The 16,515-nt window shown below is 44.3% G+C and overlaps 1 protein-coding gene across 1 annotated transcript; it reads right to left on the minus strand.

Annotated features, from left to right (window-relative positions):
• Nucleotides 1–2,506: 2,506 nt before the first annotated feature.
• LOC126291912 (cuticle protein 65-like) lies at nucleotides 2,507–15,148 on the minus strand. Its single transcript, XM_049985646.1, has 3 exons — nucleotides 15,070–15,148; nucleotides 4,354–4,653; nucleotides 2,507–3,181 (listed from the first exon to the last, which is right to left on the minus strand). Exons 1-3 carry the CDS (start codon nucleotides 15,079–15,081, stop codon nucleotides 2,990–2,992), a joined length of 504 nt encoding a protein of 167 aa, XP_049841603.1. The 5' UTR covers nucleotides 15,082–15,148; the 3' UTR covers nucleotides 2,507–2,989.
• Nucleotides 15,149–16,515: the final 1,367 nt, after the last annotated feature.

Genomic DNA, 16,515 nt, shown 5'->3' on the forward strand with positions numbered 1-16,515 from the left:
GAGAGAAAAACTACCCGACATACGTGGTCTGCGCAACGAAAACTAGCCTATTCGTTGCGTATGAAGGAATACTAGTCGGAAAGGAAGGCCAACAAATGTTGATTAGGCTTGGTCCTAAGTGATCCATCCGAGAATGAAGAAAAAGGAGAAGATGAAAGTAAAACAAAGTTCATGGTAGTAGGAAGAAGGGCTCATCTGGGACCAAACCATATAAAAACCGGAAATCTGACGAAGACAGACACATTGACGTAGCTCGGTATAAACATCAACCAACAAAACCTTATAGAACAAGAGGCAGTAAAAACAATTCAAGCTGGGGGAAGATATCTAGGAGCATTGCACAACATCATAAAATCGAATTTACTGTGCAGGCAGGCAAAAATGAGAATATATCAGACCGTAATCAAGCCGAAAGTGTGCTATGCAAGGGAGACATGGAACCTGACAAAGAAAACAGATAAAGAATTCATCACTTTTGAAAATAAAGTACTGAGAAAAATATATGGATCAGTGAAAGAAACTGAGAAGCGGACAATAAGGAAAAACAGAGAACTCAGATAATTATACACACTGCCTGATATCGTAGCGAGTGTGACAATTAAGAGGCTAAGATGGTACGGACATTTGTGGACGAGAGGGGAGAACACGGTAATAAAGGCTGTTAAGGATGGAGACTCCGAAGGAAAGAGACCGCTGGGACGGCCGAGAATGAGATGGAAAGATAATACCATGGGAGACATGCAGACACTGGGTCTGGGAGACGAAGATGCATATGACAGGAAAATGTGGAAGGTTGGACTGAGTGAGGCCTAAGACCGGCAGCGGTTTGTGTGACCAGTATAAGTAATTATATGCAAGGATCTAGTTTTCGGTTTTCAAAGTTTTTCGTGATTCAATGTCTTTTACTGCAAATGTCTGTAAGGCAAACTTTTGAAGCTGTTCTTTAATACCGTAGACTGTTAAGGAACTAACATTATATTCTTCGATTACCTCATTTCTGTTCTCACCTTTCTCAGTCCGATTCGTGATTTGTTTATTTTATATTTTATATTTTTATTTATTTGTAAGCGTAACATGATTCCGTTTCACTTCCACTGTGTTTGGAGAGGTGTCTGCTTGAAAAAGCAATCTCACAATATTACGCAGCGCTTCTGTAATTGCCACATAGAGAAGTTGTAATCATGATTACACTATAAAGCATACTCTTCTAATCGTTGTAGACCATTGGTGCATCAAAGAAACTGTGTCACAGGTGACTGAATCTGTTTTTGGCACGAAAGGACTCGAAATTGTTGACCGCTGCCGGTCTGAATCTGATTCCGCCGAAAAGTCCAAAATATTCCACATGTATGAAGCGGAGCTAGATTGTTGAAAGTACCGGACTGTCAAAAACTGAATTAACGGTCTTTTACTGTACGAATTCAACGCTAAATAATGCGTTAAGTATGCCTTGTTATCGGTAATAATTATTTCCTGTCCTATGAGTTTGAAATGTTTATGGTTCTTCCATTTAAATGTTGGTAGATTTTCATAAATACTTAATCCGAGCTCTGAAAAACTTGGGGTTTTACATGTTCTGCGTGTAACCTGAAGCGTCTGTTTTTATATATTATTGTGTATTTTTTGCTCTTTTCCTAGTCTAATGAGAATTGTATTTAGATGTTGTAGTTACCACGTCAGGCCAGTTTACTAGAGGGAATTTCCAAATTTGCCAGGCAGAGTGCACATTCAGTCTTGGTGACAGGGGCTGACACCACACTGTATATTGCATGCGTTAAAATATGTTGTTATAACTTCTCAAAGTGTCACATTGGCACGTAATGAACTCCTCGCCTTACACGAATAAACTAGTGCAGATTTTATTGCTTTGGTGCGGTACTGGCTTTGACAATTAAGATACTTTGTTTCTTTGAAATACATATTTTGCTGCCTGGCACATCGTCTCCTAGTTACTCGCTCTCAATCTTTCATTGTTGACGGGCTACTAAGTATTGTATTCAAGGACATACAATTGTGCATAAAAATTATCTGGATATGTAATTTAGTTTCCTAGAATTTTACTATTCCTTTTTCTTTTATTACTAAACAAAACCAGCTGGTTACTCTGTGCTACATCTGTAGCTCTAATGATAGAAGTTGTGGGATCTGATGCTGAAACATAAACGTCTCAAATGTCTCTTTTTGAAATAACTTAAGATGTTTAATGAAGAAGGACAATGATGTCAAGCAGTCAACCAGATCACGTGTACATTCTGTAGAAAGTTATTCGTTCCTAGTCGTTTCGATACACATAGTTCATGCATGTGATCTATGTAACATACAACTAACTAACTGTATATAAAAGCTAGAATAAATGGAATATTCTATAGGGGTGTTTATACTTCAGTGAATGTGGAACAGTTGATGATGAGGAGGAATAGGAGGAGAGTGATCATGTGATAGGATCAGTCCAGGATGTAAGCGCATATAGGTTTCCAGAAAGGAAAGGCGGCTTGAGACTAAATAATGATGATTTACAAATATTTTATTCCAAACTCATGACCTTTATATCGTACAGAGTCAAATATCCATCAGATTTTCTTCCTTCACATCAGTCAATATTACAATAAATTACAGACAAACATATTGCACGTAGAACTGCCAAAGAGTCGAATCTAGGCAGTGGTATGAAGTGGTACTGAAGTGACATAATAATCAGGGAAAGGTGATGAGTTGAAGAGGAGGATACAAAGGAGCATTGACTCGAGATTAGCTTGCCAAGGAGCGAAGTTCGGTGTTTGGACAGTCTGATCCATTTCTGTTTAATGCTAGAGAAAACAGAGCCGTGGTTGGCGAGAGGAGAACTGGGTTATCTTCGGGTCTTCTGGATGTGGAGGGGCAACTGCCCACCATTGGTATCGCTCCTGGCGTCTTTCATGCTGGTGCTAGGGTGAGTGCGAGTGAAGAAGGGTGTCCGGCCGTGTTGGTTTGATGTCGGACGAGGTGAAACTTAATGCCATCCGTGGTAGCCGTATCCCAGACCTGCGTAGCCGACCTTGGCGATGGCGGGGGCGGCGTATCCGTAGCCTCCATATCCCAGTCCGTGGCCGTATCCATATCCGTAACCCAGAGCGGGGGCAGCGTACGAGATGGCGGGGGCGGCCACCTTAGCGTAGCTCACTGCGGGGGCAGCGTAGGCCACCTGGGAACAATAATACGCAGAATGTTAGTATACAAAGGCGTACTGAGTTGAGTTTAGCTTGTCAAAGGGCGAAGTTATGTATTTGGACAGTCTGATCCACTTCTGTTTAGTGGTGGAGAAAACAGAGCTGTGGTAGGCGAGAGGAGAACCGTTATGTCACAAGTAAGGAACCTATCAGTATCTGGGGCACTGAGACTTTGGATGTTCCTCAGGAGTTCATATTTGGTCCAAACTTTTTTTCCAAATGTATGTAAATGGCTTGACGCTTTCGATTGTACAGTGGTGAGTAAGAAATAGATTTCTTCATAAATAGGCGTCTCTAAATTGAGCTGTTCCTCACGGTTCAATGTATGGCCTACCCTTTTTTTCCAAACATACTTCTGATTCTGTACAGTCTAGCAGGCCACATGGAACTGATTTCTTTCTACCTTTGGTTCTGTAATTTTATGTAGTTCTCAGGGTTTAGTACCTGATCTAATTTTTTTCTCTGAGCATATGTAAGGAACTTCTTTGGAGAGCACAGTGGAGGGTAAGGAATAGACTTCTTTCCCTTGGACTTTGTAACTTGTTCTATTCCTCTCAGGTCTTTTTCTCTATGCATATATGAATGACTTGTCACTTTGGAGAGCTCTGTGGAAGATAAGGAATGGACTTCATTCCTGTTTGTGCTTTCTAATTTCGGGTAGCCCTCAGGCTCCTATGCTTGGTCCAGTTTTTCTCAATCATAAAAAGCTAACCTGTCACTTTTGAGCACAGAGTGACGGTAGAAATGATAAATATTATGATCAGTTCTGTGGTACATCACACATGAGATGCCACACCTCTACATCTATATGTACACGGCATACTACTTTGTCTTCTGAGTCGTTATGTGGTCATATTCCTCTTCAAGATCTTTCACTGTCATGCATTTCAATCCGTCTCCTGGAATTTTCTTCACGATTCCCGCTGGTATTCCTGGATATCTCGACAATTTACTCAGCCGTTCCGGGTCATCAGTGGGAATCGTGAAGAAATTACCAACAGACGGTTTGAATTGCGTAGAAGTGAAGAAGTTTGACGCTTAATAACGACTTTCTCAATATTTAATCACCGTGAAATCAGACTACTCAGAAGATCTTGTACTGGACAAGACAGTAGTAGGACGACATTCAAAGTAGTCACACACGTACCTTGGCGACAGCTGGAGCTGCGACAACAGCGGGGGCGGCATATCCCAGGCCGTGGCTGTATCCGTAGCTGATGGGGGCGGCGACCTTGGCGACTGCGGGGGCGGCGACGACGGCAGGGGCGGCGGCGTAGGCGAGGCCGTGGCCATATCCCAGTCCGTATCCCAGACCGTGTCCGTAGCCCCCGTATCCGTAGCCTCCGTACCCCAGACCCAGCAGGCCTCGCTTCTCTTGCTTCTTCTCGTCGGCGGCCTGGTCTTCGGCGAAGGCGCTCACGGCCAGGGCCAGGACGATGGCGGACACCTGCCGACCGAAACGTCTCGTCACTACCTCTGTTAAATCACACACTCATTACGACACAAAAGTCTGAAGCTTGTGGCACACTGCAAACCTTGCTCACTTCACTATGTAAAAGGATCTTAAAAATTCGTTGTTTTCCGAAGACTCACAACACGCATGTAGTTTTGGTCTTAGCTCGCAGGATATTTTTCTTAATAATCGAAAATCTGAAAGTGTCAGTCACGGTAATATCTGCTATGATCGACCGATCTGAAAGCTGGGTTTTCGTACAAAAAGATGTCAGCCATGTCCAGGCTGTGGAAATGAGATTTCTCCGTATTGTTAAAGCGTGCACAAGAAAAGATCGCTTCAGACAAACGAATACGCTAGGAACGACTTAGAAGTGGATTCAGTGCACAAGACAATACACGCAAAACAGTTACAGATAGCGGGAACAATTAGATAGAATGCATGAAAATGGACTTCAAAAACAAAGCCTTGGCGGCAAATCTTTAACGATAAGACGCAGGCGAGGACCATGGAAGTGATAACTGCCTCCTTTTGATCCAAAGAGGAAGTTTAAGAACGAAGTTCTCGAATTGACAGTGATATAAGACAGGCACGTAATCTGTTCAGTCTATACGTCTAAAAATCAATATCCTTATAAAATATCTGTTGATGAGTGGGATTAAAATTTAGGGTGAAAGAATATCAGTGATAAGGTATGCTGACGACTTTGCCATCCTCACTGATACTGAGAAAGAACTGCAGGACCTGTTGAATGGAATGTACAGCCGAATGAGTACAGAATATCGAATCAGAATAATCAGCTGCCGGCCGTTGTGGCCGAGCGGTTCTAGACACTGCAGTCCGTGACCGCGCTGCTGCTATGGTCTCAGGTTCAAATCTTGCCTCGGGCATAGATATGTGTGCTGTACATCGGTTAGAAGGGTTTAAGTAGTTCTAAGTTCTAGGGGACTGGTGACCTCAGATGTTAAGTCCCATAGTGCTCAGAACCATTTTCCAATAATCAGCTTTCGATTGGTACCTTATGGTACATACAACAGCTCCGTGTACAGACTCTACACGTCACCTAGGAATTAGTTGTCTCAAAATGGTTATTCTTGACTGAAACAAGTTATCAGAATACATAAATATTTGTTGCGATGTATACTACCTTTTTAGGTTTCTCCCTACCGAGAAGCCCTGAGACCGCCTGTCTGCCGTCGAAGGCTGTAAAGGAACGAAGAGGATACGAACGCGACACTTCGCTTGAAGATGACGAATAGGAAAACGTCGAAACGTTGCGATAACATGACGCCACGACTCGGCTGGTTATCCGAGAAGATTTCATCTCTGTTGATCGACGCACAGAAGTCAGTATTGCTGACGGCTACAGTAGGGGTTGGTAGAAAGGAGGAAACTCTCACTAGGAGCTTTATCCGGAAGACCTGGTCGGGGACAGAAATTGGAACACAATGTTAGACTATTAGCAAGTTTCACAACGCCTGAGACAAGCGCTGCGAAGAGAAAGACTCATTCCGGCACTGGTGTTGTTTGGGCCGAGCTGCCAAAAGAAAGTCTTCCCGGCGACCTCCGAGCGTCTGACGTAACGCACAGTTACGCACCGCCCGCTTCCTGCCCTGCCACCGAGGCAGCCGCGAGCCGTTTCTTCTGAAGAGATAAATGCCATTGTCAGCGTCATCTTCGCGTGACTCAAACCACTGCGCATTCGGATCACAGTGGAGGTGGTGCCATGCATTAACGCGGAGATTGTAGTACAGGCGCTGAGTTTCGTATATAATAATCATCCTCAGCTTCTAGTGGCAGTGCTAGAAATCCGGTATGTGTCGATATCTTCGCCACTAGGAGTCTAGCATGGGCTTGGTCTTGACAAGAATGTCAAAGGCGAAGGGAAGTAACTTTTCTAGCAATGAAGACTCCATACGCGAAATGTTGTCGTATCTCGTTTACTGGGAGGTAAAAATTTGTTACATATTGTCAAGACAATAGCAGACGTTGTTTTATGCTGTCATTAATACAAAGTCAGGTCGTCAATATCGTAAGAAGATGAATGTTTTTACATTCGCCAATTGATTCAGGTGGTATTTGCGGGAAATTATTCCGGTAAACTGCAGAAAATCGGAATCACAATGGCACGAGGAAAAATGGAACTGAGTTAAATGAGAGCAACATAGGAGAAAGAGCGAAGAGAAACATCTGTGACGTGATAAAAGTACGGGAGAAGGAAGAATGTAAGTGCAATGTTAGGAAAATGAAGAATAAACAAAGACACAAAGGAAGTTGAAGAACTAAGAGGGCCTAAAGGACGATTGGAAATATTTATATGAAGGAACGAAAGAAAGTGAGAAGGAACGTAAGATGGAACATAGGAGTCTGTAAGACAGGAATCGTATAAGACCTAAGAATGAAAGAGAAAAGGAAAGGAAGGAAATTGGGGAAGTAAGAGGAACCAAGAAAAAGGACGAATAGAATCATATTTGTAAGGAAGGGAAGTAAGTGCAAGAATGAGGTACAGCATAGGAAATTAGGAAAAACGTAAGAGAAGGGAATGAGGAGAAGAGGGAAAATATGTTGAACAACGAAAGCGAACAAACAGAACGAATAGGAGCAAGGCTATGAAGCAAATAAGATAAGAAGCGAAATGAGATGTAACACCAGAAATTTTTAGAGTGAACCATATCAGACTGGGAGAGGGCTAAGTAGAAAGAATTGATATTGAAGAACCAAGGAAAACGAACACAAATGGTATCCAATAAGAGAATGTGTATGAAGAGGTGAAGGAAGCTTTAAGGGGTTGAATAGGATCACAAGGAAATTGGAAAAGTGCGGTAAGGACAATACATTCTCTACGTGTGTGGTTTCTTTGAACTTAGTTTAAATGTATCAAAGAGTGGAGAATACTGTGCAGAATGGTGTATCAGGGCGATCAAAGTTCACTGTCCCCATGAAACCTACCTTCACGCTTCACCTTTCGAGAGTGCAGTTTGCTCTGTTCCGAACCACGCTCCATTAAACGCTCTACGAACCGAGGTATCTACGGCTCATTTTGTGGGATACCTCCAATAAATGCCAGCATGACAAAAGTTCGTAATATTTACTTTTTGTAACGTTACTGCAATTTCGGCCAGTTCAGACTCCATCGTGGTAGGTGCATTGTAATTTTAAAATATCGGACCTGTACCCTGAGTAGGCACACGAAATCTACCGTTAACTTGATACGGATCATCGAAGATTGCACTTACTTAACATCTGTGGAATCACTTACACAAATTTAGATTCATTGTCTTCGTATTCGGGAGTTACTCCGTTGTTTTTATAGCTGAAAAGAACTAATCTGCACCTTTCCTTAGTTCAGAACTGTCTGCTACTTACTTCAGAATAGTGGAACGTTAGCCTTAATAACTCTGACCTAAGATAGATGTTAAGCAAAGAAAGTGCTTTATCGGTAACTCATCTGGTGAACAGTCTAGACTCAGCTAGCGTTAATATCTGCCAGTTTGACCTACGAAGTCTGGCGCAAACAAGGTAGTCTCCTTCTGGAGGAAGGCAGGTAAAATACCCGCCCATAAACCCACATTTAAGTATTTTCTTCTTCTAAATAAGGTAAAGCAAAATTATGGGATAGTTCTTTCGAGAGGACACTAACGACATATGCGGACGTGGAACCCTAATGTTCCTTTCTTCATTCTAGCAGGTTTTCAAAGATTCAAATTAATGTTACTAATTCCAAAGTAGTGCCTTGGGGAACACCGGAAGCTACGAAAGCGAACTTTGGTGTCAAAAAGGAGTGGAACTCTATTTCTCCTCTTCTATGCCAATATGGCACAATTAGTAGGCAAAACATAGAATTATTGTTCCAATACGATGAAGTCTTCATAATTAGTCGTTAAAGTTGTTGAAACTTCCTGACTCAGAGGCAGTGATCCGCTAATAAAACTCTTCACTAATAATTTACAGTTTGATTTTTCGACCAAGCCCAGAAGTTTTAGCAGAAGTTATCCTTTCATCCGTGTCTACAGTGTTTAAATCTCTGTTTTCGATCGAACTTTAAGAAGAATAAGGCCTATATTGTGTGTCATCATATGTACAGCCAAGCGCCTCAAGTACCTTTAACATCTGCCAGATTTCACTGAAAAGCACAGTGTTTCACATCTCCCGTATGGCCATCTTGCTTTTGGTAGTTTTTCTAAATCGCAAGGCACATCCCGGGATGGTTCCGCGTTCGCGCTCCATATCTAACAACCTTCTTCGTTGATGGGACAGTACATCCTAAGTTTCTTCCTCCAGACTTGAAGTTTTAAAACGAACAATAGGAATAATACTGAACCTAACATAGTCCCTTAGGACGCATCACACACTACCAATTTTAATGAAGCTGCATAATTTTGGGTCCTGTCACAGTGCCCTGGAACATGTCCTCAGACTGCCAGTTTTTTAAACAGCTAGTTTCCTCACATTGTACGCTGGGACACATCCTCAGACCACTAGTTTTAATAAAACTGACTAATAATTTTGGGGCTAACACAGAACCCTGGGGCACAGCCGCAAATTGCTATTTTAAAACTAAATAATTTTGGTTCTCGCGTTGTAGGATGTGACTCATCCTCAGACCGTTAGTTACAGAAGATGAATAATAACTTTGGGCCTAACACGTCCTTAGACCGCCAGTTTTAATGAATTGAATAATTTTGTCATATCATAGTACCCTGGAAAGGGTTTTCAGACTGCCAGTATTAAAGAAAGTGAATAATTTTTCTCCTAGCACAGTGCCATGTGACATATTCTGAGACTGTTAGTTTTAAAGAAGCTAAGTAGTTTCGGTACCTTGTGGAACATAGCATCTGGTACAGATCTGCATCATAAGCGATATGTTGTTTCGGTGCGCCACGAAGTGCACTAGTTTCACGCTAGAAGTGTCCGACAGAACCGGCGGGCACTTCAAACCGCTCGGAAATTCGCGTGCCCACCAAATGGACTGATACGCAGGTGCTAACAGTATCACCTGCGAAACAGTCGTTACGGGGAACGGTGGGCCATTTAACGCGGATGCATCACCCCCGCACACAGCGCGCGCCACACGGTCCTAGCATAACGAGGCGAGCGTTTCCATTGGGCAGTTATCTGCGGGCGATCTATATCCACTGCCGGCAGTAATTCCGCTGAATGCCGTGATTTTAATCGGCGCTCTTACCGGTGCGGACGGACGAATGCGATTGAAATTGCCCTCCGTGGCAGTGAAACGGGTCGTCGGCACTATGCGCCACTGTTCTTCCTACCCACTTGTTTGTTTATATGCTGTACATGTTTATTGTCTGTTTCCGATAACCTCATGAGATACCAGTAACTACTCTGCCGTAATCGTATTTGAGCATCCAGTGATGCAGCGTTGTTAATTGGCTACTGAATTAACGCCTGCATCAAATGTTATCCAGGCTGGTTCATTATGTCTAACTAAAGGTATATCGTACATCTACGCATCTGAATGCAACATATAACAAAAAATTTTAATATAATGACCGTAAATAGCCGAAAAGTGCTGATACCCAAATCTTCAACTATCTGGTAATTGTAGTCCAGATTGACATGGTGTGCGACGACAAATCTAGCCGTCGTGAAGACAGAAAGCGGAAGCAAATTTATTGGGAGAATCACGCTGCTGTCATACGGGCCATATTTTACGGCAATAAAATGGTGTTGTCATCAACAATGCTGTAAAGTGAGAGCAGTACATTACAGTGCTACGGAATGGCCGTGTAATATTGCTGATGGAACAGGCTGTTCTAGGTAGTTGCCAACGTACAGCCATGGTGTTGCCGGCGTCGTCGGCAAAGGGTGGACAATATTCAGTATGGCGGGGCTATATCAGTCTCTGACCTTGTCTATTTCTGCTTTCCTTCCACTCAGAGCCTTGCTTTGTCTTTGTCACGCCGACAGCAACGCAATGCCAAGTCATGTGAAACGACATTATTTCCTGAAACTTTCCTGGCAGATTAAAACAGTGGGCCGGACCGAGACTAACTCGGGACCTATGCCGGGAACTAAAGCTGTGAGGACAGGGCGTGAGTCGTGCTTGGGTAGCTCAGATGGTAGAGCACTTGCCCGCGAAAGGCAAAGGTCCCGAGTTCGAGTCTCGGTCCGGCACACAGTTCTAATCTGCCAAGTAAGTTTCATAAAAGCGCACACTCCGCTGAAGAGTGAAAATCTCATTCTGACATTATTTCGTTTCAGTTCGGAACTTTGCGCGCGTAAGCAAAGGCACTTTATTTGTCTTTTTCCTACAGTTCTGATGAAGTAGGAAAGCGAGTCAGCCATGAAATCCACGAATATGACACGCACATTTGCTATTGAACAGAGAAAGTAATACACACAGAGACCGAAATCTGGAATAGGATATTCTCGCTCCTACCCACTTAGGTACATCTTCAGTAGTGAATTTCATTCTAGAAAGGTTTTTAAGACGTCTAATTTTTTCTAAATCTTCACCATTTATGGTTCTTGAGCAGCGGTTTTAAATTTTGTATTATTTTTTTCTCGTCGTGGTTTTTGTCTGCTTAACTTTCCATGTCCCACGTCACCAGCTGGTGATCTTGTGGTTACGGTTGCCGACTGTCTATCGCATGGAGGCTGGTTGGAGATTTCCACCGCGCGGGACTGGTTAGGTGTGTCGTCATCGATTCATCATCATCGACGCCGAAGGTGCCTTAGTGGTGTCCAGTAAAGAGACTTGACCCAGACAGCCGAACTCACAAGAAGAGAACTATGGGCCGTAAGTGCCATACGTACATTTCATTACCACATTTTTTAATGTTAGTGGTGCTCTCACTGTCCTGAAGAACCTCAATAAAACATCAACGTGACCAGTAGTTTAGGTTTATGTTTTATTGAGATTCATCACTTCAGTAAGAGCATCACTCTTTTCACCCTTCAGTTATCTCGTAAAAAAGGGTTGCAAGTCATATTTCAGGTCACGTACACTGAGCGACTTGCTCATCGGTGATGATAAACGCATATCGATGAGAAGATTTCTTTAAAGAGATTCACCAAACATCCGTATCAACCACCAGTAGACAAAAACTGAAATACTGTTGCCAGTGTGCTTCTAACTGCTATATAGACATCTTTATCGTAAACTGTCTTACCAGTTCTCTGGGAAATTGATTTTAAAGGATATAATCAAAATCGATTTTCAGCGTTCTAGAAGAAATATATATCCAACATCATTTCACGAATTATCGGACGCATTTTGCCTGCTTAAAGAAGACGACATCCACAAAGCTTGATTTCTTTTCTCCTGGCATTCTTCTTTGTGGAAGCAAATGAGGGGGAACCGCAGTCACGTTGATTACCTCGCTTTCGGCGAATTTCGTACGCTTAGGCCGTGGTAACACTCGTGTGCCACAAATATATGTCCGAAAACAGCGCCCGTTTATGTTTCTATACGCGTAGCTACTATTAGTGCGTCCACAGCATGTAATCATACATGAAGTACTCACGAAAGTGGTTATTTCCAGGATCTTAATTCCACAAAGTCTTGGTTGAGTACTGTTCGTCATTGACGGAGCAGTACCATTGGTAGCAAGATCTCAGTGTCAGAGACGCGCAGAGATGCAATGGCAGCCGTAACAAGACAGGCGTTAAGCATCGAGGGACAGCGCTATTAAGAATATTTTGTGGGCCTAGTTTCCAAAATGGATCAAGGAACAGAGTGTCCCTCCCAAATTTCATCTTGCATAATGATTACGAGTCTAAAATCAGCGAAATTTGGGCTCGTTTAAAGAGACACTGACCAACATACCACTTGCTCTGGTCATTAGGTCCCTCATGACTTGACTGAAAATGGTTCAAATGGCGCTCAGCACTATGCGACCGTAGCGGTCGCCCGGTTCCAGACTGTAGCAACTAGAACCGCTCGGCCACCCCAGCCGGCTGACTTGAGTGACTAACGTGTTACACCTGCCGTGTAAAAGAGGTCAGTGAACATAGACCGTTGGTAAACACCTGCACGGCCATTGGTCAATTTACGCTGCAAGCTCTTCACGGTGTATTTGGATCATAATTTCCCCAAATACGGTACTGTTTGCTATAAAATGCCATTATCTGCAGTGGTCAAAGTTCTTCATTTTTCACAAGACACGTTCCGGGCGAAAGAATACACATAAGCCATTATGATAAAGTCAATTACTTTCCGAAACGTGTTGGGCATAAAAGAAAGGGTGACAGCAGCAAATGTTAGTTTACAACAAACAAAACAGCTGCAGGCTTCCGCCACATCATTTATTACAGACGAAATAAAGTTTCCCCTTACCTGATGCCCGATATATGCTACGCAGCGCAGGCGGAATGACGTACCACACCCGGCGTTGGAATTGCCCAATGATCGCACACGCATTCGGGGTGTGCGCGCTTACTGCTCAGTTTACATCGCAGATCTCGTCCACTTGCGTGTTGATGATATATTACAGCCAAAACTTTAGAGCTTCAGTAATAATGAATGTTCGCTCTTCAGTGGAGTGCACAGTGATTTAACCTTCGTGACAGATTACAACTATACAGAGGATCAGGACTCGAACTCGAGACCTTTCCTTTCCGCAGGCAAGTGCTCTACCGACTGAGCTACCCAAGCACGACTAACGTGCCCTCCTCACAGCCTTATTTCGGCTTCTGCCTTCCAAAATTAACAGAGACTCTCTGCACACCTTGCGGGACTAGTATTCCTGGAAGATCGGATACCCCAGGGTACATGGCATAGCCGAATCCCAGATGATGTTTCATGAATGAAACACTCACTTTGCAGCGGAGTGTGCGCTGATATGAAACTTCCGGGACTCTAATCTAGGAACTTCTACGTCTACATACATACTCCACAATCCACCGTATGGTGCGTGGCGGAGGGTACCTCGTACCACAGCTAGCATCTTCTCTTCGTGCTCCACTCCCAAACATAACGATGGGAAAATGACTGCCTATATGCCTCTGTACGAGCCCTAATCCCTCGTATCTTATTTTTGTGGTCTTTCCGTGAAATGTAAGTTGGTGGCAGTGAAATTGTACTGCAGTCAGCCTCAAATGGTATCGCTCTAAAACCTTCTCCTAACTGAGCTCCCCAAGCACGAATTGTGATCTGCCCTAACAGCTTTTCCTCCGCGAGTACCTCGTCTCCTACCTTCCAAATTTCTCTTGAGAATCTCACCCGACTATCAACCACTCCTGAAAAATTGGATATTGCGAGTTGATGGCTTTGCCAAAATGTGGCTTAGGCACAGAGGGAATGAAATTTTCACTGTGCAGTGGAGTGTGCGACAATGTGAATATTTCTAGCAGACTAAAACTGTGTACCGGACGGGACTCGAATCTGGGAGCTTTGCCTACAGTGAGCAGTCCAAGCACGATTCACGAGCCTCCGTCACAGCTCTACTTCCTCCAGTACTTCATCTCCTACATTCCAAACTTCACAGAAGCTTTCCTTCTTATTTTGCTGGAGTAGCGCACCTATAAGCAACCCCTGCTGGCTACGCAAGAGAATTTCTGTGAAGTTTGAAACCCAGGTGAACATTGGTTGGAGGATGAGCTGTGATGGGTCAGAAGTAGCGCCTGGATAGTGTTGTGTTGGCAGAAGTGCCAACACCGAGTTACTAGAGGAAGCCGAAATGGACGCGTTTTAAGTCACGCAGGCTGGTGTGAGGAGGGAAGAACTTTACTGACGTGAGGTCTGCAACATGGCAAGGAATTAGAATTCAGAAAGCAGACGTAATTAGTTCGATACTTTAATCCATTAATGATGAACTTCGTTGTTGGCGGTACATGATTCACAATATTGTCTGTTCAGAATTCATTCTAATTACTGAATATGGCGCCTTGCTAGGTCGTAGCAAATGACGTAGCTGAAGGCTATGCCAAACTGTTGCCTCTGCAAATGAGAGCGTATGTAGGCAGTGAACCATAGCTAGCAAAGTCGGCTGTACAACTGGGGCGAGTGCTAGGGGAGTCTAGACTGGACCTGCCGTGTGGCGGCGCTCGGTCTGCAGTCACTTTTAGTGGCGACACGCGGGTCCGACGTATACTAACGTACCGCGGCCGATTTAAAGGCTACCACCTAGCAAGTGTGGTGTCTGGCGGTGCCACCACAGACAGAACAGTCGGTAAAGTAACTCTCCTGTGTCACGCTTAGCTCCCAGGATCGAATCGCGGTCTGGCACAATCTGATTCAGGACCTGGCCCTTACATCAGAAACATACTGTGAACGAAAGGCCGGTTAAGATACTATAACTGGCGTGTAAACAGACCAGTACGCACACAGAGGTGTCGGCACCCGGGCACGTACTGAGCGGTTTAAGAGCCAGATATGGTCCGCCGGCTCGCGCTGGCGCATCTCAGCCTCACCGACCCTAGAGCTGCTGCCTGCGACCAGATACTCACGAAGAATTTCATGGCGGCTGCTGGAGTGGTGGTTGCCTTGCTGCTGGAAGGAACTGTGCCGGACAGCGTCCAGCGCGGGCCTTATATACGCTGACAGCAACAATAGCCGCTGCCTCGCGTCGCTCCCACCCCGCCTCCGGACGCCCCCTCCTCCTCCTTTCCTTCCTCCTGCCGGCTGGCGGCCTCTCCTAGATCCTGAGGGGCCAGGAGCCGTGTCACCACGCAGTCCTTTCCCCCCGTGCCAGCGTCCACCTGCTCCTCGAAGGACACGCGGGGTCCTCCGGTGGAGTCCGCTCTCGGGATGAAGCGCCCGCTAGCCGGCTAGCCGCTGCCGGCCACCTGTGGAACTGCGTCGTGCGTGCGAGTGTGGCCTGAGTTCCGCTAAGTTCCGAAAGCGCGAAAAGTGGTCAACGGAAGTGCTCGTAACAGTACTCGAAATGTACGAAAACGAACAAGGTTCTCCTTTTCTTCTTCTGCACTTCAAATATCAGATGTTCGACTGTTACTTTGCCCACGTCTTCCTTGGCATCCCAGATGTTTAACGGGATATTGGATTATAATGTCTGACAATTTAGGGAAGTCTGGCGCAATTCATTCCGTCGAAATATTCATTTTCTCGCGTGCGAGTGTGGCCTGTGCTGTGTGAAAGTACTCGCTGTTCCGCAAGCGCGAAAAGTGTTCAACGGAAGTGCTCGTAACAGCACTCCAAATGTAAGAAAGTGAACAAAATTCTCCTCTCCTTCTTTTACACTTCAAATATCAGATGTTTGACTGTTACTATGCCCACGTCTTCCTTGGCATCCCAGTGATTTATCGGCCTATTGGATTATAATTTCTGAGTTTCTAGGGTAGTCTGGCGCAATTCATTCCGTCGAACTATTCATTTTCTGCTGTTTAATATGTTACACAGTGCTGGTACCAGGAGTGAATTATTATTGTACCACATATTGTAGCCCCTACGAATGACTGAGCTTCGGTCGTTTTTATCGTGATATCTCACGAAGACACGCTAAACCGCATGATAGTATGTTCTTGTTGTGGTGGTGGTCTTCAGTCCTGAGACTTGTTTGATGCAGCTCTCCATGCTACTCTATCCTGTGCAAGCTTCATCTCCCAGTACCTACTGCAACCTACATCCTTCTGAATCTGCTTAGTGTATCCATCTCTTTGTCTCCCTCTACGATTTCTACCCTCCACGATGCCCTCCAGTTGTAAATTGTTGATCCCTTGATGCCTCAGAACATGTCCTACCAGCCAATCCCTTCTGCTAGTGAAATTGTGCCACAAGCTCCTCTTCTCCCCAATTCTATTCAATACCTCCTCATTACTTATGTAATCTATTCATCTCATCTTCAGCATTCGTCTGTAGCACCACATTTCGAAAGATTCTATGCTGCTCTTGTCCACACTATTTATCGTCCACGTTTCACTTCCATACATGGCTGC

This window comes from Schistocerca gregaria, chromosome 9 (assembly GCF_023897955.1).
Source record: "Schistocerca gregaria isolate iqSchGreg1 chromosome 9, iqSchGreg1.2, whole genome shotgun sequence".
Lineage (NCBI taxonomy): Eukaryota > Metazoa > Arthropoda > Insecta > Orthoptera > Acrididae > Schistocerca > Schistocerca gregaria.

Excerpts from the sequence above, each read along its gene's own strand:
- LOC126291912 (XM_049985646.1), bottom strand. Across the intron at positions 3,182-4,353 it reads CAGCTCCAGCTGTCGCCAAG|GTGGCCTACGCTGCCCCCGC; the intron begins GTACGTGTGTGA and ends TATTGTTCCCAG.